At 46.7% G+C, this 22166-nt stretch overlaps 1 protein-coding gene across 1 annotated transcript; it reads right to left on the bottom strand.

The window, feature by feature from the left end:
- Positions 1–180: 180 nt before the first annotated feature.
- Positions 181–5958, bottom strand: IL19 (interleukin 19). Its single transcript, XM_087418235.1, has 5 exons — positions 5730–5958; positions 5505–5576; positions 2927–3079; positions 1670–1741; positions 181–281 (listed from the first exon to the last, which is right to left on the bottom strand). The coding sequence occupies exons 1-5, from the start codon at positions 5880–5882 to the stop codon at positions 186–188; spliced, it is 546 nt and encodes a 181-aa protein (XP_087274361.1). The 5' UTR covers positions 5883–5958; the 3' UTR covers positions 181–185.
- Positions 5959–22166: the final 16208 nt, after the last annotated feature.

Below are 22166 nucleotides of genomic sequence, written 5' to 3'. Positions count from 1 at the left end.
GATTTTTCCCTCCAATACCTCATCCACAGAGCAGAGAATTCCAAATCAGTAGAGAGGTTTCTTCAAAAAGACGCTTATTTGCATTAAAATGGGGCCTTCCCCACCTGCCTCCCCTTCCAATTCTGCTATCTCCCACAGGAAGCCTCCCAGGGGCCTTCATCCCTGGGTAATTAGGGTCCTTGTCATCAGGCAGATGAAGCTCCTTGATGATTCTTGCCAGTCCAGGCTAGAAAGATGTCGAGCTCTCCCAGAGACTTAATGGCAGCAGATCGGACCTCCAGCTGAAACCAGGAAAGCATCATAAGACCCTGCCTTGCTAGGCTGGGTAATAGCTTTCAACCCGTGTTCCAGTACCCACGAGGTTTTCTTTTTATTCATCCATTATATATGCAGAGCATACAAACCCAAAATTATTTTCACAACATGCAACCCAATTGTTTTCCACACACAAGCAATTAAATCATGTCAGCAACTCATAAACAAAATTCTTCATCCTTTGCCCTATGTTTTTATTTTTCCTGTTTTCCACAGGAGGAAAAGAAACCAACTTGCCTTATGGGACTGTTCTACCTATTTCGCTTTTCGCGCCAGTTTGCTTTAGCGCTTCTCTCTCCCAGAAAGTCTGCCTCTGGTGGCGCTCGCTATGCGGTGGGTAGGGAGAACGTGTTGTTCCCTCTCGACGTGTTAAAGCACCGGAGCCCCTAAGGGTAAGTGTCCCACCCAACGTCCCACAGCAGAGCTGGAACTAGAGCCCAAGTGCCCTGGCTTATGCCACCTCTGTCTCAGCCGACTAGAAGACGGTGAGACCCACAGGTATATCCTGCAGAGCCGGGCAGCGCAGGATCGCGTCTACCCCCACCACTTAGTCCAGTATGAACTTGGTTCAGTTACTTACTTAGCCTGTTTGTGCCTCGGTTTCCTAATTTATCAAATGCAGATAATGGCTCATAGCATTGTGGTGAGAAATAAATCTGTTAATACCTGCAGTGTGCTTAGAGCAATACCTGGCTCATAGTAAGAACAATAGGGGTCTTAGCCGCTGTTATCATATCCTAGGAGCCTCTCCACAAAGAAGCAGAGCTCTGAACAGACCTCCTTGCCATTCCAGGCGTTGGCATCATTTGAGAGTGCCGATGAAATGCAGACTCTCAGGTCTCATTCCAGACCTATTGAGCCAGAACCCGCATTTTAACACAATCTCCAGATGGAACACGTAAGAAGCACTGCTCTGCCTCCACTGCCATATGAGCTGTGTGTTCTACAGCGACGTCCACGTGAGAAGCACCGTTCCTTATCACACGCAGAGTGCTGACGGCGTCACTGGCCCAGCAGGGAACACGGTTCATCCATAACAGCTTACAATTCACGAGGCATCTTTGCTCCCTCTGTATCAGCCCATCTTAAACAGTATGCGTTTTCCCTCAAAACTTAACACAGGTTAGGTCTGCTATGTGGGGGTATAAGCAAATGGCAGAGGACTGATGGAGAAGGGGAGTCCAGGAAATTAGCAAAAGAGATAAGACCAACATCCTCTTTACAGACACACGGGATAGGAAGGCCTGACATAAATGCTTGTGAGGAAATGAATGAATTCAGATGGCAAGGAGGCTGAAGGGTGGGCGCTTCTCAGACAGGCTCCCACTTCTTGTCTCCATCTTCCCGCCCTCACCTGATCATAGTGGTCATGGATGATTCTGGTTGCGTTGGCGGCTTCCTGCCTGCAGTGACACCGCCTCTGCTCCTGTATGAGAACGTGAGATCAGCGCCCATCAGAGGACCTCTCCCTGCCCCCACTCTTTTTTTTTTTATGAGGAAGATCAGCCCTGAGATAACGTCCATGCCAATCCTCCTCTTTTTGCTGAGGAAGACTGGCCCTGAGCTAACATCTGTGCCCGTCTTCCTCCACTTTATATGGGACACCGCCACAGCATGGCCTGACAAGCGGTGCATCGGTGCGTGCCTGGGATCTGAACCCGGGCTGCCAGCAGCGGATTGCGCGCACCTAACCGCTATGCCACGGGCCGGCCCGCCTCCCCTACTCTTTCCACCACATCACCCCCTCTTCCCCAGGAGAGAGCCAGGTGCGTAAACTCGGATTGAAACAGCAGGGGCGTGGGGACTGTGTGTAGGGTCACCCTGTGTGTGAGCAGGGCTTTTGCCTTTTCTGGGTTTACAGCCCACCAGACTGGAAAGGAGGTGTCAAACATGTCCTGTCACCACTCTGTGAACATGGGACCCCGCAAGGGAGTCACTCATAAATATTCTTTGGGTTAGTTAATTAAATAATTGGTTAAATACAACTTAATGTAAGTGGGACGGGGGTCATGACCTCTTCTAACAATTTTAGAATTCGGGGCACAGAGAGGTGAAGTAACTTGCCACAAAGTCACACAGGAAATTATTGGCAGGGATGGGGCTAGAACCTAGGATTTCTCCTGGTCTAAGTTTTTGTTGGTTTGTTTGGGTTTGGTTTTATTTCTGATGTTTGTTTTGAACAGATCGCAATGAATTTATAGGTGACTCCTAGGGATAGGTCATACCAGGGAGCCACCCAGAGGTTAATGGGTATAGAAACCTCAAAGGGCCAGAAACAAAGGAACTAGTGGGATGCTTATGATAAGCCTCAAGTGCTTGGCATGCCCCTTTCACAGTCCGGCCCTGGGTCACTACGGGATGCCTTGACATAAGTGGTCACCCCAGGAGGATTCTTTACGAGGAAACAGGGTCTGATGAAGTGTCAAAGAGGAAGCTCTGGGGAAGAAGTGACAGTGGAGGATGTTCTCGACAGTTCTCCCCGTGGACGGCAGGGCAGGGAATTTCCTTAGACTCCAGGAACCACTTCAGATGGTTGACTGGGGCCAGCATGTCCTGGCCCTCCCTGGGGCAGACGGGGAATAGATGCTCAAAGTCTAATGTGGTGATTCACACATTGTTGCAGAGTTTTCTGCATGTAGAGGAAAGAGTTGGCAATGCTGCTGATTCTTCTCAAGATTTGGGGCTTCAGCTCCTGATGGTCCTTGAACACCCTGTCCATGTAAAATGCCAGGATTTTCCTGGTCACACAGCACACGTCTAGGGGCTACAGACACTGATTAGAGAAAGCCCCAGAGGCCCTTGTCTCTTACTATCTGAGAGACGAAAGCAGCCTATGTGAGTAGGGGCAGTAAGGAGCGAGATAACTAAAAGTCATTTTTTTAAAATTCATCTTGGTCTCCGAGCATCCATCTCGTCTTACCACGTCAAAGCTACCTGTGGAAAAGGCACTGAGGAGAGATTGCCGTTCATCCCCTGTTTTTATATGGCCAGGAGATATATTCACAAGGGATAGAGCCCAGTCATGGACTAGAATTCTCTCTACAGCATCTGCAACATGTCTTCACTAACTTCTGCTTAAACCCTTCCAAGAAGCAGGCTTCTCTCTATTGAAAGGACCAATGTCTGAGCCACTTTCTTTTCTTTTTTTTTTTTAATTTTATTTATTTATTTTTTTCCCCCAAAGCCTCAGTAGACAGTTGTATGTCATAGATGCACGTGGGACGCGGCCTCAGCATGGCCGGAGAAGCGGTGCATTGGTGCGCGCCCGGGATCCGAACCCAGGCCACCAGCAGCAGAGCGCGCGCACTTAACTGCTAAGCCATGGGGCTGGCCCTGAGCCACTTTCTTGAAAAGTACTTTCTTACGTTGTGCTGAAGTCTGCTTCTCTGTGACATCTCCCATCCATCAACACGCCTCCCAGCCATCCGTTCAATTGCTGCTGCATGCCAGGCGTGTGCTGGGCGTGTACCTTCCATCGTAATGACATTGTGTTTATCCTGGCCGCCCTGCTCAGCTCTCTCCTGGCTGTCGTTTTTCAACTGCAGGGATCATTTGGACGGAGCTGAGATTTGCAAGGATGGAAACTAACAGCTGCAGAAATCATACATCTGGGCAGGTCTGCAGCTGGCAGAGTGCAGATCTCTCTAAGGGAGAGCTCCTGAATTCCCAGAGCACAGCTCAGGGCAGATGGCCAGGCTGAGTTCTCTTCTAGCAGTTTGCACCTCACCCCCAGAGCGAGAGCAGCGCTAGAGCGCTAGAGCGCAGTGAGTTACTCTGCAGGAGATTTATAGCTCAGTGTGAGAAGGGCGGGGTCTACAGTGGGACAGTGCTTCCATCTTCATTAGCATTAAAGCAGCAAGCCTCCTAGGCCCCACAGGCAGCTTTTCCTAGATGGCAAACTCTACCTGCAACACAAAAACCCTCTCTTTGTCCACTCCTGCTGGTTCCCTTAACCAAAGAGGCAAAAAGTTGCACACCTTTGTTTTATCAGGGAGGGAGGAACTATGATAGAGACCTGTGTCCTCATTGACCCCTTCCCTTGTGCCACATCAGCTATCTCTAGACCTTGAGAGGGGAAAGAATCTGGAGACAGAGGCATGAGACTTGGGGGTCTATTCCTGCTTCAACCACTAACTTGTCCTTCTCCCTCGTAGGTATCAATTTGCTTATTTGAAAAAGATGGCCTTTTGGAATAGATGGCCTTTCGGGTCCCTTCCAGCTGGGATATCCTATAAGTCTCTTATACAGTTGGCAGGAATAGCATTTAGTAAGTGGCTACATGTGTTCACAAATAAATTGGGCCCAGTACCGCCTACAAGAATTAATCTGTGCAGAGAAGCCCAAGGAAAAAGTAACTCCTTGCAGATACAAGTTACACTCTGTCTCATAAATACCTGAAAAAACTGGATCTTCCTAGAATGTTTACAAGGACTGGAGGAGCTCACATGTAAAGGCACTTCTCAGTGGCACCTTCCGTTCATTGAATTATCACCTTGTAAGTCAGTGTTTCAGAACACACTCTTACTGCCTCTTGTTTGGACAATTGGACCGATCTCCTCATTAGCTTTCCTGCCTCAAGTTGTCCACTGTAAAGAGCATCACCAGACTGTCTTTCTAAAAGATTTTGTGGTCATATAGCCTTTGATTCAAAAACCTACGGTGACTCCCTACTGCCTCTGTTATAAGGCTGAGATTCAGCCTGGCTTTTAAGGTTCTTGGTAAAATGATTCCAGAGTGTTTTTCCTCCTCAGCCTCTTCCGCTCACCTTCGTGTCCCTCACACCACAGCTTGGTTGCCTCACTGTCCCCTGACACACATTCCTGGATCTTACACACATTCTCCCATGCTCCCCAAACCCCTTCCTCCCTTTTAGCCACTCAGCCTACTCAGCTTTTAAGTCACTGCTCATTTTCTCAGCTTCCCCATGAAACCTTCCAGAATCCCCCTGAGCCATCCTGTCCCACTTGAGTGTGTGGCACCCCCAATCACTCTCCACGTTAATGGCGCTTCTTGAATCCCTCCCAGGGGTTTCAAAGTCCTCAAGACACGAATGTGACCTACCACATCAGTGGACAAATGAGAAGCCTGGAGCACTGAGACAACACCGGAGATGAGGGAAGAGCGTAGAGATCTCCTTCTCAGCCCAGGGCCACTGCACCATAAAATAATACGGGAAAGAGCAGGCAGGCCAATGTTTTAATGCTGTGCAAGGTCTCCGATGCAGACAGGATGGTGACATTTTGGAAGCTGTCCTTAGCTTGCTGTGGAGGGAAACATAGGGACAGCCACAAGCAATGAGTACTCCGTGTCCTCCTGAGACACAAAAGATAATGAGAAGAAACTTGCTCTCCAAGTTAAAATGTAGGGTGAGGCACGCCCCCTTGCCCACAACTTCACCCCAAACCCGTACTCACGATGGCTCTTCTGATTTCTCGGAAACTCTCTTCTACGCGGTGCATATCCGTGGAAATCAGACATCTCCTGAGACCTCGGCCGTGCACCGAGCACTGCAAGAGCGTCGCGCCCAGGATCCGGAGGGAAACACACCGTGCCTTCATGTCCTGCATGAAGAGGTGGAAGTCAGCTGGAACCAAGAGTGGAGAGCAGTGAGAGACCCCCGATTGGGTCCCTGTGGACCTGGCAGGGCAGCCAGACGGCAACCAACAGAACAGACTCAATATCTCAGCCTGCAGAGTCCAGGGGCACGTGTCTTCTCCTCTGCTTTTCTTGAATCAACTGAATGCAAGCGCTCCCCCCTCCCCCCATGTCCCTACCCCACCCCCAGAAGCAGTGTTCTCTCAAGTCCTAAGGAGTACATTGTGTGTATATCACTTTCTTATGACTCAGTACAGCTCACTTTGTCAACGGGGGTGAAAAGCATTGTTTTTAATAAATTAAATAGGAAAAACAAAGTCAGTAATACACCCTAGGAATTAGGCAACAGATCTGAAATACCATAAAAGCACATTTGGTTTTTTATGTTTGCCCTTGAAATAGGTGACACCCTTTTATTATAAACCCCTAATGTGTATCTGCTTAAAATCATTTGTTTGAAGCCAGCTATGCTGATGTCACCTTCTGGAGAAGATGGGAAAGGGAGGCACAAGACATCTCCTAATAACTAATTAACCATGGTGAAGAGAGAGACCCCTGCAGAAAGCAAGTTGGTGGCTTCCCCTCCATCACCCACTGAGCCAGAGGGTCTGAGGGACATGTTTGCTGCTAGCTAGTCCCTAGGCAGGGCCAGACTCTGAGATGCTTGCTGCTGTCGATGCAAATAATCCATAACCAATCTATAAATCAAAATTGGGGTGAGTTTATTATGAGCCAACTTTTGAGGACCGTATAGCCCAGGAGAGTCCTTTCACAAAGAAATGGAGCACTCCAAAGAAGTAGGGTGTACAGAGTGGTTATATACCATCAAAGAGCATGTATCACATATGATTGCAGTGTCCCTCTTACAATAGTCGTGAGACTGACCTGTCGGCATGGTGATTGATGGACACAGCAGGTATCAGGTCTGCTGTCTCCATGGGCGTGGCTGGTGGCAGGTCTGTTGCCTCAAGTTGGGTGGTCACATGACAAACGCAGCAATCAAATCCTAGCCTAGGGAGAAATGCTTATCCTTAAGGAAATGTCAGTGTGGGGGAAGTTGCATCCATATTTTAAGGGCATTTGTTCTTGTCTTTGGGACATGTTAATTGCTTAAAGCAGATATACAATGAATGAACAGAGGCTACAGGCCCTTTTTAGAAAAACAAGGTCAGGACGAATTAGTTTTACACCAAATGGCTTCCTCATATGCTCCAATATATCCTATTGCTTGCCATTTATTTATCACTGCCTCTTCTGATTCTCTCATCCTTCCTGCCTCTGCCATCCCTCCTTTTCTCTGTCTCTTTCATTTAACCACTTTAAGTGGTGTCATATAACACACATTGAGAAAAGTGCATGCAACGTAATTGTACAGTTTGTTGAGTTCTCTTTCTCAGACTTTCTCCAGCACTAGCACAAGTTTCACACACAGAGCTTCACCTGAAAGATAAGCCTTGTGACAACGCCAGTGAAGAGACCAGTCCTCTGGCCAGCATCCTCCATGGTGCCCACCAAATGCTCTCACTTCCAGCCATGTGGGTGCTGGGGTAAGTGTAGCGTGTGTGGCAGTGGAAGAGAGGGAGGCACCAAACATAGGAAGCCAGCTGAGGGGGCTGCAGACCCCACCAACTCCTAACTATAGCTGTAATTGCTGTAGTTATAAGGGACATATGTGGGCGAGTGTGAACCACATTGTCCCCGCTCCCCACCACCACTCCCCAGATCTTCCTCCGGAGTCCCGGGCTCTTCTCCAGAAAGCCAAGAAACAGCAAATCCTGTTTAGAAAACATTTTCCCTCATCTCGCCTTAACTCAGCATCATTCCAGTGAGTGGACAGGTACACACTGAGACCTCACCATGGAACAGCATTTTGCTAAAGAGTTCAATTTCTCTTTTTCCAACCTCTCTTTTTGTGGCAAAACAAGAAAATAGACCCCACTGGCAGGGCAGTCTGTAGAGTCCCCCAAAGCTCTATCCCCTCTAAAGGCAACTGGGATGCCTCTAGAAAGCCGAGTGACTAGAAGGAGAGCATAGTTTTTCTTCTGACAAGATAACTCTCAGAAGCAATGGGACACTGCCTGCTCACCCCGTGCCTGGAGCCTCAGACATTTTGTGGAGGAGAAAAATGCCTCCTTTAGCTTGGTGAGGCGATTCCAGACATTTTGGCTGATTCAGACAACAGCTAATACTTATCATACGTGCATGCACTGGGCACCGTGTCAAGCATTTTCCATAACTATCTTATTTAATTCTCACAACCACCCTGTGAGGCAGGTTCTGTTTCTATCCCCATTTTACCAAAGAGGGAGCTGACACTTGGAGAAGTGAAGGTACCTGCCCAAGGTACGTGGCCACCAAGTGGTAGAGCCAGGATTTGAAGACAGGCAGCCTGGCCCTGGAGCCTGCTCTCCTTCCCACTGTACCATCCCATTTACAGCACTGTTTCCTCTGAGGTCTCAGCTGGAGATCCCGGCAGACCCCCTTACACCAGACAAACAGGAACACATTTCTGATCAGGTCCCATGGAACCAGTGGTACTCCTTACATTTAAAAAAATATTTAATACTGCAAAGGATTAAAAAAAGATATAAAGTTCCCAGCACAATTCCTACAACAGAAAGGTTATAGTAAACGTTAGAGTCCTTCCCCTTCACTTTCCTCCTTCCTTCCTTCCTTCCTTCTCACTCTCCATCTCTTCTTATTGAGAATAAGGTACTAGAAAGTTCATCCTCTGGATGAATGGAGTACCCCTCTCCATTCTACAAAATGTCCAGCACTGGGACATCACAGGCCATACACAATGACAACAGGTCACCTCTCTGCAGCTGTGAAGGATGAGGGCTAGGACAGCGAAGCCTCTGAAGAAGCCCGGAAGGAGCCTCACCTTCACTGGGTGCTCCCAGCTGCACCTGTGTCTTCTCTCCCCAAGCTCCTTGCCACTTGGAAAGGGCTGGTCACTTTTATGTAGGTGGGTAAGAGGAAATGCTCTAAGGTTTACTAGGTGGGTCCGCCTTTGGGAGATTATTTTTCCCCTCGTTTCCTTAGCATCTTATTCCCTTCATTGTTTTCCTTTCTTCTTTGAGATATAGCTGACTAATTTTTATTAAGAAATGCTTCTTTCTTCTGGGTCTTGACATGCAGCTTCTAACAAAAACAAACTCCCCAGTCCATGCAAATAAGAATTTCTTACAATTCTTTGTCTACACAGAAAAGTCCCAGTTAGGTCACTTGAGAGCTGTGGCATGCCACCAACTGTCCCGTGCGGGCAAACTCAGGGAAGCACTCTCCTACCAGCAGCCAGCCCCATGAGACTCTGCAGGTGTCCCTGGCTCCAGCCCACTCCATCTGCCTGATGCCTCATACAGCTCTTGAGCTCCCACTATGTGCCAAGAACTAGCTAAATGCTTTACAGGCAGTATTTGGTTTAACTTCATGGAGAACATTTCTTTGTCTCAGGAATGCAAGGCTTTCTTTAGATATCATCTTTCTCCTCTTCATTGTGTCCCTCGGAGGGCCCTTTCATTTTTGCTTAATGTAGAGAGAGAAAATGAGACTGGGAAGTAGAGGGGCTTGAAGCAGCCAGTGGCAGTGCTGGGAACAGAGCCTGACATACTTGCTCTTGGGCCAGAAGAAGCCCTATCTAAATTACTTTTTTACACAGACTCTATAACGTGAATTCTCCAAAGATCAGGGTTTGAGGTGATAGTGATGGAAGGATAGGGTGTAAAAAATTTCCTCCCCAAACACAAACTCCCCAGATAAACACAGCTTGTTTTTACCAAATGAAGCAACTCTGGGAATGGGTGTAATTACAAGAGACCCCATAAGCCATTTGGTTAACGGGCTGGTACAACAGGCTGGAGCAGACCCTGCCCTGCAGCCAGACTGGGGAGACAGAGTGGTGGGCAGGGCACTGGCAGAGAAGGAAGAGGACAGGGAGGACGGGTGGCTTTTGATGGGGGTAGGTGCAAAGCAAAGGAGCCCCAGGAGCTGGAAGCCTTTTGTCCAACATCTTGGACATAATGAAATAATACATGTTGAGGGGAGCAGTAGATTGTAGTGGTTACAGTGTAGCTCTGGATTTAAACTCAGGCTGTCCCTCTTCTCTGTGAGACACTGGACGAGCTACTTAAGACCTTTCAAAGCTCCGTAAAGTAAGTAAAATAAACTGATGATTTGAATGAGCTAATGGACTTAGGTACTCAATAAACGTTATCTATTCTAATGCTATTTGTCAGGCACCTGGAAAAGGAGAAGACATCTTTGTTAGTTAGATGTCTCTCTCCTCCTGCTGGGGAGGGAAGAAAGAGTTACTCTTTGAGTCCAGAGATCTCCCCCACCGCCACCCCTGCTTCCTGGGGAGGGGTGAGGCCGGGGAAGTGGGTGCCATTTTTCCAGCACTGCCTGAGCTGCCTGGCTCAGAGCTCACAGATGGGGACCCAGCTGTGAGATGTGAGATGATTGCAAAACTGTCCATGCTGACTCTCACCCCGCATTCATCCCCTTGGGCTCAGACTGTGTGTTCTCACCCGGCTTTCAGCTCAGGGCAATGACGTCATATCAGGAAGCTTGCAGAGGAAGGAAAATATGTGATGTGTTCATAGCTCCTCTCCAGCATGCAGTGTATCGTAGTGGCCGGGCCTATCGTAGTCAGCCCAGCCGAGGATGCCTGCCTTTGCTCATATGACTGTCAGACTGAACCAGCCAGTTCATCTCTGTGCCTCTGTCTATTCATCTGCAAAATGGTGCTAATCGTGCCTACTGACTATTCACCATGAGGGCATGGCATATCGATTAAATGTAAGCCCTCAGTACTGTGCTTGGTACATAATAAGATATTAGAAAATGATAACCTTTGTGATTAATTTTACAGCCCCCTTTAGAGCCCCTAAATTGGGAGGAGGGACAATAAGAAATGATTTCCTTCCATCCTAAGTCTTGCTGCCTAACACAATATAAAAAATAAGAATACAGTTTGAGATGGAAGGGCATCCCTCCCAGGATTGCAATCAAACTATGGATTTGATCCATAGATGTAGGGTTATGTCAAGCCTTAGAACTGGGTCTTCTAGAACCAGTTGACCCACCATTGGGGTACCAGAGCTCAATTTTCTGTTCATTAAATGGGAAAGCAGAAAAAATGTGAAGGAAGACTAGAGAGCCAGAATGGAGAATGCTGTGAGTCTGATGTGTGCTGGACACAGCTGTCTCACACTTTCTAATCCCGTAGCCCCACCCACTGTCCACTCTAACTTCATGAACTCTTCATGGTGGTGCCAAGGCAATTTTCTCTCCATGAACGAGTGGAGCCTGCCCACTTCTAAGTGCTGAGGCCTGGAGCTCAGGCTGAAAGTGAGCCAGGCATTGCACAACTCCAGAGGGCACTGTGCCTATGGCCTCCTATGGGAATGAGGCTCCATGGAGTTAAGCAAAGGGTGGCCCTACTGAGTGATCTAGATAAAATGGATTAGGTCTATATGAATAATTTCGGTTAGATTTGAGGAAGAACCTAGCATTGTGAAGACTGCACAACACTGGAAAGTGTGATAGAGAAAGGATCTGTAAAAGAAAGTAATATTGAGATTGATGGATTATTTCATTTGGGAAGTAAGCAGGGACTTAAAAACAGAAAGAATGTAAATGTTTCGATGTCTTGGTAAATATGTCTGGATTGCAATGATATATTTGGAATTTGTATATAGCTTTGAAAATAAAGCAAGAAAAGATAAATTTCCTAGTTCTGGGGGGCTTTAAACTTAAAAAGTCTCTCCTCTGTTTGGGATTTAGAAATGAGAGTCAGAAAAGAGAGCAGAGGTCACCCAGTTCAACCTTCGCATTATAGCAATGGTCAAATGGAGACGTGAACCAGCCCTCCCGCCACACCGCGAGGAAGTGGCACCCTGTTCTCAAACCTCCATCTCCTCACTTCTAGCTCAGTGCCCTTTCTAACCTCATGCGGCCTTCTCATCTCCAGATCAGGTGGAGTGGAACAGAATGCCTGTTCTGTTCCAGGTGGGCAACCTCAAGCCTGTTTAGCAGGGGAGGTGATGCAACTCGCCCAAGCCAAGCTGTCTGACTTGCCTTCACCCAGGAAGTCGACGGCCTGAGGGAACCCAACCGGTGGCTCCAGTGCTGGAGGGGAGGGAAAGGCAGACCTTGTCCACATCTCCAACCTCATCTCTCTTGATGAGCCTGCACACCCAACTGCCTGCTCTCACCGAGAAAGCACTCCACTTGCTTTTCTGCCTTGCAAATACCTACCCAACTTTCTAGACGCAGCTCCAGTGTGACTTCCTTTGACTTCCTGTGACTTCTTTCCTGTGACTTCTTTCCTGTGACTTCCCTTACTTCCTGTGAAGTCTCTTCCTTTCTGTCTGCCCCTCCTCCCAGCACTTTCCTCTCCCCTCATTGAGTTGACTCCTCTTTCTTTCATATTCTCACTGGATAGATACAAGACGCTTAGTTAACGCTGAATTTCAGATAAACACATTTCAGTGCCTATCCATCTGAAATTCAATGTTAACTGGGCATCCTGTATTTTTATTTGCTAAATCTGGCAGCCCTACGCTGGACCCTCTACAAACTTCAACCCCAGCCAGGGCCAGATCTAGCTCATATGGGGCCAGTAGCACATGGGTTGCTTTTTAAGAGAAGGAATTTAAAAATAAAAGTACAAACTTAGAGACAAAAGTGAATATTTATTTAGAATGAGAAATCAATCACAACAAATTACAAATTTTAAAAAGTTGACAAATACCACAAACACCATAAAATCCAGAAAGATAATTCAACACTTTTATAAACTACCTCACACCTCTTTGTTTGCTTCTTCTATGACAATGATTTTCTAACTGCTATTTTCTATAAAGAGAATTTAAAAAGTCAGTCTTTCCTCTGGTACGGTTGTTCAAAATGGTGTTTTGGTGTTGATAGCTGGAATGCATAAATTGTGCTATAAGTTTGTACCCTACAAACACAGAAATTCACAAGATTCCCATCAGAAAAGAAAAAGTATATGACGTTTCTAATTTACATATTGTATTATTGAGTAAATTTTTCCATTTTGACTAGATTTTAATGAAAGCCAAATCTTTGGCTTACAATTTTACATGTCTGATGACTGGAAGAATTTCCAACACACTTCCTTCTGGCTCCACACATCTCAAACCCTGCTTCTCCTCTACTCCCTACACACTTCCAGTAAGAAAAGTCACCACAGCGGGGGAAGGAGTATTTCTGGATGCCATTCTCACACCAGAATGGGTAGCAGTATCTTAACCACACACAGATGTGAGTACAAGCCACATAAATACATCTCTCTACGGGCCAAGTGGATCCCCAAATCAACTGCTGCTTAGCCAGACCCGCGGATATTGTGACCTCTCTAACGTCACCTGACATGAGGAGAAGTGTGGTCCAGGGGAAGTCGGAGTGGAAAAGGACATTGATCTGAAGCGATTAAGGCTGATATACCTTACTCTTGTGAACTTGAGAAGAACGTATGACATGGGAACACAATGCTCGGGCCCCTCCAGGGCCGTGAAAAGAGTCCATGCGAGTGAGGGGCCCAAAGCTTAAACCTCATTAGCTAAACAGTAAATCTCCTCTGACCACAGACCTTATGATAATATATTGCATTTATTTGTATTTTCTGACTTAATTTTTGCTTTTAATCAAAGATTTCCACATACAGAATTTTAGAAGGCATATATATGATGAAAAACTGTAGTCATTTGCCCCAGTCCTCCCCACCCCTCTATTCCTATGCCCCGTAGGCAACAGATTTCAACGGTCAGCTTCTTCCTCTGCTATTTAGTTTCGTAATTCTAAAGAGCACTCATTTATTGCTATTTCTTAACTCTTCATTTTAGAAATGATTTATCGGCTTACTACAATGGAAGATAAAGATTTAACTCTTTTATAACACCCATACAAACATACTCACTTCTCTCCCCTATCCTGCCGATACAAACATATCATAACAGCACCTCTTTCAAAGCAGTGTGTCACACAAGTCCGTTCAAGGCTGCATGAGCCACTGGGAGAAGGCGAAGTCTTGCTCTGCTACAGCCCTGGTGTCTCAACTCTCGCCATGGACAACCAGAAGAATGGTGTTAGGTCCAAATGTCTCGTGTGCCTTTCATTCCATTATCTTACATTTCTCATGGTGACAAACTCAAAATGCACAGAGTGAAGGAGCTAGGCTAAGAGTAATAACTAACAAGTAGTAAGCACACTTATCAGCCCAGGCACCATAATGCACTATATGCATTATCTCTTTTAATCTTCACACCTGCCCCATGAGGCAGATACTATTTTTGTGTCTATTGTTTCCAGTGAGGAAGCTGAGACTTAGAGCTGTCAAATACCTTGCCCAAGGGCCCCCACGCGGTAGGTGGCAGAGCTGGATGCAATCTGGGCAGCCCGGCTCCGGCACCTCCACTCTTAACCACTTCACTCTACCAGGCTTGAGGAGCGTCTGGTCTAGCCTTCTCATTTACAGATGAAGAAACAGCTGAGGCTCAGAGAGAAGTGCCTTGCCCAAAGCTATGCAGTGAATAGCGGTGGAGCAAGGACCAGAGCCCACATCCCTGAAGCCTCAATCCAGCGCTCTTTTCATTCACACACCCTTTGTCACCTCTTCTGACATCAAGCCTTCTTTCTACAGAAATAGAGACATCTCTTCCCTCCAAGCAAAAGAAAAGCTGAGCAGCAAATGGTATAGAGTATGGCTTGAGAGTGCTCTTCCCAATCAACAAAGCCAGGCATGTCAGCAGGAACCTCAATTCTGTGGAAGTCAGATACGGTTTTTCCCTTATTGGTAAAATGAACCTTGTCAGTTGAAAAGAGCTGCTCCCCCGGGCACCGGGACCCAGGGAGTTCCTGGGGAGAGCTTAACTTTGGGAGACCTGGGAGGAGGAGGAGGTTGGGCTGGAGGCTGCTGGCTCACTGCATAGTTACACTGAGTGGGCAGCAGAGCGAGGCTGATGGATCTGAAATACTTGGGGTGTGAGAGCATGCCAGGCACGAGGACTTCATCTTGCATCCACATTGTCTCCCGGAGGAAACCCCAACGAGCAGCACTCTCCCTTGGTATCATCCCAGCTCTTAGGATCCTGTCCATTCCAAAAGCCAGAGGCTTTGCTTGCCTTCCTTTTCTAGAGGATTTTCTCCCTTGGGTTGGCTAAACCCCCACCATATTCCAGGTACAAGCTCTCAGTGTGGCAGGCTGAGTGGGAGCCAGCTGTCACATCTCTTAGAAGTGAGCTAGGATTTTCAGCTTAGGGCTCAAACTCACAGCAGGATGCAGGTCCTCCAGGAATCCCTCTCTTGCCACCTTCAGTGCATCCTTTCCTTCTCCGTCTTCCCCCAGCACTTGTGAACTTACTTGTGCTCTGTTCATTTTCACTTCAGGTTGTTTGAGCCATCTGAAATCTCTCTCCCAACAGACTTGAAGCTTGAGGAGGACTGAGAGTGTCTCTCCCACTAAAGAGTGTGTTCCGGCTAGCGACCAGGTGGATCCTTTGTTAATTCAACCTTTTACTTTCAGACTCTAAGATCAAGTTCTTGCTCGGATACAAACTCCATGGTGGCAGGGATCTTGTCTGGCTTGTTCATTACTTTTCATCCAAAATGTAGCACATAGTAGGCACTCCATAAATGTTTCTTGAATGAATAAAGGACAGGGACTGGAGCCTCTCAAAGGCACAGACAATTGTATAGTTCTTTAGTATTTCCCCACAGCCACCTGTATGGGGTTTTGACAAGCTCAACATGAACAGCTTGCCTAAGCTGGGTGCCTGGTGGGAAGGGGCCCCTGGGTTTGTACCACAGAAACAGTATTTTTCTACACCCTGTAGGTGAAGCCCTGGCAGAGAAAAATCAGAGAGGTCAGGCCCACAGTGTTACATGCTTCTCTCTCAGTGTCCCAAACAATCAGCCCCAGGAAGGACTGGAGGCAGGAAACCCTGGCTGTTGAAGAGATGAATTATGCAGGCCTTTCTCTTCAGTGTATGAAACAACGTTGAGGATTAAACAAAACGTGGCACCAGAAGAAAAAATTCTGAACATGACATTTTACAGATTTGAAGAATTATCAAACAGGAAGAGAGAGAAAATTCAGTTTGGCCAGCTATATCAAAGTAAAATTAATTATCTTGCCTAATGCTCTTGAAGCACAATAGCACTGAAGCATATTTTAAGTGCCAGAGTAACTTTCCACCCCTAAAGCTTTTCTTGTAGCACCATCAATGTTTATACACAAAGTTAATCATGCACAGACTATAGATCTAAGATGTCTGATTCATTCCTTTGAGAAACTGATGAAATATATGTAATGACCCCCAAAAAAGTACACAACACACAAAATTTCCCTCTGATGTCCTTCCATGGACCATCAGAAGTTCATGAACTCTAAATTTAAAACTTTAAAAGACTTAAATTTGGGTTTAATTTTGACAGTTTCTGGCTGTATAACTTTGGACAGGTTGACCTTTCTGTGCCTCAGTATGCTTATCTGGAGAAATGGAGGTAATAATTTCTGCCCTGCCCTCCCACATTACAAATGTTGTAATATGCTGTCTACATGTGTAAGGGATGATTAGCACACAGGGAGGGGCATTTATCTAGACAGGAAGAGTTGTCTTTTCTGTATCTCTTTCCCTAAGAGCAGGTTACAACATGCTCATTGATGGAAGCCACAGAAACAGGGAAATGATCTGATGCTAGAAGGGAGCTGCCTACCTGGTCTTTCAGTGGAGTTTGCTCATGCTAGGCCTGACTGCAGAAGGGTTTTCACATGGCTGGGGGCTTGCATCATTTACCCCTCAGGAAGAAGCAGGGTGATTAATTTCTGGCTCCCATAGGTCTACAGCCCCCACCGTGACTGGCAAAGCCAAATGATGCTGAGTTAGGGAATGAGCACCGGACTTAGGGTGACCTACTGTCCCAGGTTGTTGGGGACAGAGTGGTTTTCTGGGACACAGGACTTTCAGTCCTAAAGATGGAGAAGTCCTGGGCTAATGGAGACAAATTTGTCACCACAAAATAGACTGAGAAAGAAGAGCTGGCCTTGAGTTCTGGCTCTGTCACTTACTAGCTGTGTGACCTTGGCAAGTCCCATAAGGCTATCTTATATCAGCCTTAGTGTTCTCGTCTATAACATGGGGCCGATGAGGACGAGACAGTGTAATATGTAGGACAGCTCATACTGAAAGGGGAAACTCAATAATCAGTTTTTAATCTGAAATTGCAAGCAATAGGACCATAACTCACCTAGGAGAGTCTGGGCTTTCCTCTTCTCCAACAGTCTTCCTCCCATTCACAAACAGCATCTGCCCATCACTTCATGCTCTCCAAAGCATTTCCACATATGGTATTGCTCTGTACTCAAAATTCCATGTAAGTAGGATAGATGTTCTCATCTCCCCTTTTTCCAGGTGGGAAAACTGAGGCTCAGTGATTGGAGGATCATGCAGCCAGGGAGAGCTAGAACTACATCCTAAGCACCTTGGCTCCTAGTCCGGGCCTCTTTCCTCATGGCCACTCTCCTCCCCTCCCCATGGGGCAGCTGCTAGTGCTTCCCCCAACCTGGGGGCCCCAGGCTTCCAAAGACAAATACTCCACTGACATCAAGTGGCAGTGCCAGAGTGAGGACCAGGGGAAGATGTTTCACCTCTCACCACACATGCTCATGGTCATTTGGGGGCACCACAAGATGCAGGGCTGGGAACATTCTTTCCTTCTGAAGACATGGATACCCTGTTAGGACTCAAACTTGCTTCAGAGAGATCCTTCTCAAGATGAGAAGAGCAGGAGCCTTGTCCCCATGGTTTTGTTCTTTGAGAATTCCCTTGGCAGGAAGCATCCTGTGAGACCCCCAAGGGGCCTTGGAGGGCTAAGAGGACTGATGGGAAGGCGGACAGAAATACAACCATTCCCTGCATGGCCTACCCGTTTGTATCCTTCAGTGACATCTCCTCCCTTCCAGATAATGCACAATGTTTTTTTTGTTTAATAACATGTTCTCTTTTTTAACTATTAGAAAAGTAATCCTTGTTTTAGTATAGAAAAATTGTGGAGACTACAGAGAAATAGAAGGAAAGGAAAATGGTTACCCATAGTCATTCTACCCAGGAATAACCTTGGTGTCTTTCGTAACTTTGGATCACCTAGAGAAAAATGTTTAAAGGATGAGTACAGTGACCTATAACCCTAGACTCTAACCGCTACAAGGTCCCTAACACCTAGTCACTTATACATTCATTCAACAAACATTCACTGGGCACCTATGACATGCCAGCACTGAGCTAGGTTCTGGGATACAGTGGTGGACAACACAAATAGTCCTGGCCCCGGCAGACCTCACAGTCATAGGGAGACAGGCCGTTAACCAGTTGTTGCCATCACATCACCCTTACCATTCAAGAACTGGCCTCTGTTCTACATACTTTCAGTGTATTATTTTATTTCATCTTTACAATGCTGTGGGGAGGTACTATTTTCAGCCACATTACACAGATTGAGGGAATTTAGGCAAAAAGCTTGAATACTTGGACAAGGCCCTAGAACTAGTAAGGGAGGAGTTGGGGTGTGGACCACAGAGTCCGACTCTGGAGTAGGGTGAGGGTTATGACAGTGCTCCCCGGGGGAGCCTGTATAGGAGGTCCAGGGGTCAGGGAAGGTCTCCCCAAGGAAGTGAGTTTTACCTGGAAACATGACAGAAGAGTACCGGAAAAAATCTGAATCCCATTCTTTCCCCCAGATCATCCAGACTCCAGATCCTGCCAGATTCTTGCCCTGTCTTTGCCCAGAGCTGCGGTTCCTCAAGGCCCTGCATCTGCCATCCTCACGTGCTGTGCTCTCAGCCCTTCCCTCCTGGGGCTTCCCCATAATCCTCCTCAGTCCCCACCGTACTCAAGCCTCTTACCCAGGACCCCGCCCCACTCATTCTCTCAGGGCCATCTTGGAAATTCCCCTTCCTTCCTCACCCAAAAAATTTTCAAGCTTAGCCTGGAACCCTGGTTTTCCCAACACCAAATATTAATCACAGTTCACGCTAAAATGCTATGCTCAGGTGCCCCTAAACTCCAGGCAGGGTGGGCCAGGGACGTGTTGAGGAGAAATTGGGGACTTTTCAGCTTCCAGCCACCCAAGAAAGGCGGGGCAGGAGCAAGGCCTGAGGGAGCTTGAAGAACCTGGGCTCCTCCTCCAAATTAAGATGCAGACCAAGCCTTCTCCCCAAGTGTAATCGGCTTTAGTTCCAGTGGGAGTGCTTTCCCCAAACCACCCCAGGTTCACAGGGCAAGGGAAGGTGGATGCTGATGCCAGGGTGCCAGTGCTGGAGGAGTCTGTCCCTGACTTTCTTCTGCCTCTCCTTCACCCTGCAGGCCCGGGGAAGCTCAGAAACCCCTGGCATCCACCTGCTGCCGTGGAAGCCCGTGGGAGAGAAGCCGATGGCACTGGAGCAGGGACTAAGCTTTTGCAAGAGAAAGACACACCCAAACTCTGTGAGCCTTGAACACACTTCCTCTCCCAGAGGATTCCTCTTTCTGCAATTCTAACTTCAGGGAACTCCCAGAGCCTGAGGAGCAAGGGCACTGGGGAGGGTGCTAAGGTCATTCAGGGTCCCATTCAAGGGAAAAGCCTAATGGAAGAACAAGAAGAAATGTTGACAAGAGCAGCCCTGCCTCCGTAGCTGCAGAAGTTGTCGTTACTGTGGCAGGGAAAGCAGCAGCAACCACTTGCATGGTGCTTACTGCACGGGAGGCACTGTCTGAAACGCTTTACATACTTGAACTCGCTTCATCTTGGGTCCGGGAGAGCCTGCTTCACTAAGACCCTTTACAGGTGCTGGGTCCCAGTACTAATCTGGTATTTTGATAGCGTCATTTTAACTTACAAAATCTGTTTTATCATCACATTATTCATTGATTCAACGTACTGAGCATCTACTATATTCCACACACTGGGAACGCAAAAACACAACAGTTTCTTCCCTTAAAGAGCTAAGAGTCTAGTGGGAGAGGCAAGGAAATAAATAAAAAGGACAACCCCTTATGGAGGGATAGGTACTTTGAAGAAGAGAAACACACGTGCTGTGGGAACAGTGGAGAGAGACTCAGTGCAAACTGAGTGTGGAGATGGGGGATGTCAGAGAAGGCTTCCAGGTGGAGGTGACACTTTGAGTCTTCAAGGATGCATGGGAGTTAGTTAAGGACAGGGAAGGAGAGGCATGCTAGACAGAGGCCTGGAGAGGGCTGAGGGTGGCAAGTCCTGGGAAACCCATGCTGGTCAATATGGGCAGTTTGGACGCGGGGTGGGGAGGAGGGTGGCAGGAAGGCATGAGGCAACATCATGAAACCCTCAGAGTGTACACTTAATGAGCTTATGTCAGAGGAGCCTCACTGCACCAGTCCCCAGCTGTTCCTCAAGTCATCCCCCACCCAGCTGATGCCACGTGGAATAAAGGCAAACTGCTCTCACCAAGCCACGCCCAAATTTCAAATTCGTGAGCAAATAAATGATTGTTTTATTTCATCTCACTGTTTTGAGATGGTTTGTTTTTTGGCAACAGATTATCAATACAATCACTTTAAAGATGGGTCAACTAAGTAAGAAGAGGACCAAGTGGAAAATAACAAGCCTCAACAGTAGGTGCCAATATCTTGATCCTCCCAGGCCCCACGTTTGGTTAGAAGCATACGTTGTTTGCTAACATCTGGAAGCTAACGATATCAGCTAATTAACATCAGTAAATGATTCTAGATGGTGCTAAAGGGCCTTTTGGCTCCAAATACAGGGCACTTCCCCTGCCTATTGATATAAGGATGGGAATGGGGCGTGATGCTAGTACCTAGGGGAGCACATACTGGTAAAGTGATGTCAAGCTAAAGGGGGATTCTAATAGCTGGCCATAGGCCTCTATATCCTGTGTCCTTTATCAACCACTTAGATAAAGTTTAGGAAGCTATGCTTATCAAAGTTGCTAAAGACATGAAGCTTGGAAAGCTAGTGGACATATGGAATGACAGAATGAGGATCCTAAAATACTGTGACAATCTGGAGCAATAAGTTTAATCCAACCAGATAAAATTTAGGAGGGATAAATACAAGACTCCGTGGTTGAACCTAAAAAGAAAGTCTTCACAAGTATAGAAGGAAAAAGGAGTGGCCCAGCCACAGGATCCCACACACCGAGATCCCACACACGAGAATCCCTTCGAGTTCAGGCTCTGGGCTTCAATAGATGTAGGCATACGTTTTACCTACGCCACTTAGTAACTGTGAGCCTTGGGAAATTACTTAAACGTCTCTGAGCCTTAGTTTTTCCTTGTAACAATTAGAGGTAATTCATTTAAAGGGTGGTTTCTGGCACAAAGTAATTGTTCAATAAATGGCCAGCAAAAGATCAAAGTTGTTTGTAAAAGTGCTGATGAGACTATGGCAACCCCCATCTCTACAGGGTCTAGGAAAGAGATGTCCAAGAGAACTTTCTCTGATGGCAGAAATGTTCTGTAATCTGCATGGTCCAATAATCTACTCACCACGTATGGCTATTGAGCCCTTGAATATGCCTCCTATGACGACTGAGAAACTGAATTTTTAATTGCAATTGTAATTAATTTAAATTTGAATGGCCACATGTGGCTAGTAGTTACCATATTGGACAGCCCAGGTCTAGATGAAATTAAGAAATGCTAAAGTCTAAACCTAAGTAGGATCTGGAGAGAAGGGACAATTTTCACTTGTTTTCTTTGTAAACTTCTGAGTTGGTTGACCTTTTTATTATAACTAAAGTGTACAATTTGATAAGCTTTGGCATAAAAACCATACCTCAATCAAGGTTATGAACATATCCAGCACTCCCAACAGTTTTCTCCTGCTCCCCTGTAATACTTCGCTCCTGCCCCTCTCACTCATGTCCCCACTCCCACCCCTGCCCAGGCAACCACTAATCTGCTTTCTGACAGCATAGATTAGTTTGGGTTTTCTACTATATTATACAAATAGCATTATAAAGTATATAATCTTTTTTGTCTGGCTTCTTTAACTCAATAAAATTCATCCATGAGATTCATCTGCGGTGTTACACGTATGAGCAGGTCATTTCTTTTTATTGCCGAGCAGTATCCATTGTATGGATAGCCCACAATTTCTGTATCCATTCACCTTCTAATGGACATTCCATTTCCAATTTCAAGCTATCACAAATAAAGCTGCTGTGAACATTTGTGTAGAAGTTTTTCTATGGACTT

Source organism: Ceratotherium simum, chromosome 2, assembly GCF_057802395.1.
Source record: "Ceratotherium simum simum isolate JZ-2026a chromosome 2, ASM5780239v1, whole genome shotgun sequence".
In the NCBI taxonomy this organism is placed as follows: Eukaryota; Metazoa; Chordata; class Mammalia; order Perissodactyla; family Rhinocerotidae; genus Ceratotherium; species Ceratotherium simum.
Note: the sequence above shows the minus strand (reverse complement) of the source record. Positions and strands in the feature narration are given on the sequence as shown.

What these genes read in the sequence shown, in the direction of transcription:
- IL19 (XM_087418235.1), bottom strand. Translation starts at nt 5,882, where the DNA reads ATGCAGGACATGAAGGCACGGTGTGTTTCCCTCCGGATCCTGGGCGCG. An exon ending in GAGAAATCAGAAGAGCCATC is followed by an intron (nt 5,577 to 5,729) that starts GTGAGTACGGGT and finishes TTCCCTCCACAG; the next exon opens with CAAGCTAAGGACAGCTTCCA. An exon ending in TCCATGACCACTATGATCAG is followed by an intron (nt 282 to 1,669) that starts GTGAGGGCGGGA and finishes TCCTGGTTTCAG; the next exon opens with CTGGAGGTCCGATCTGCTGC.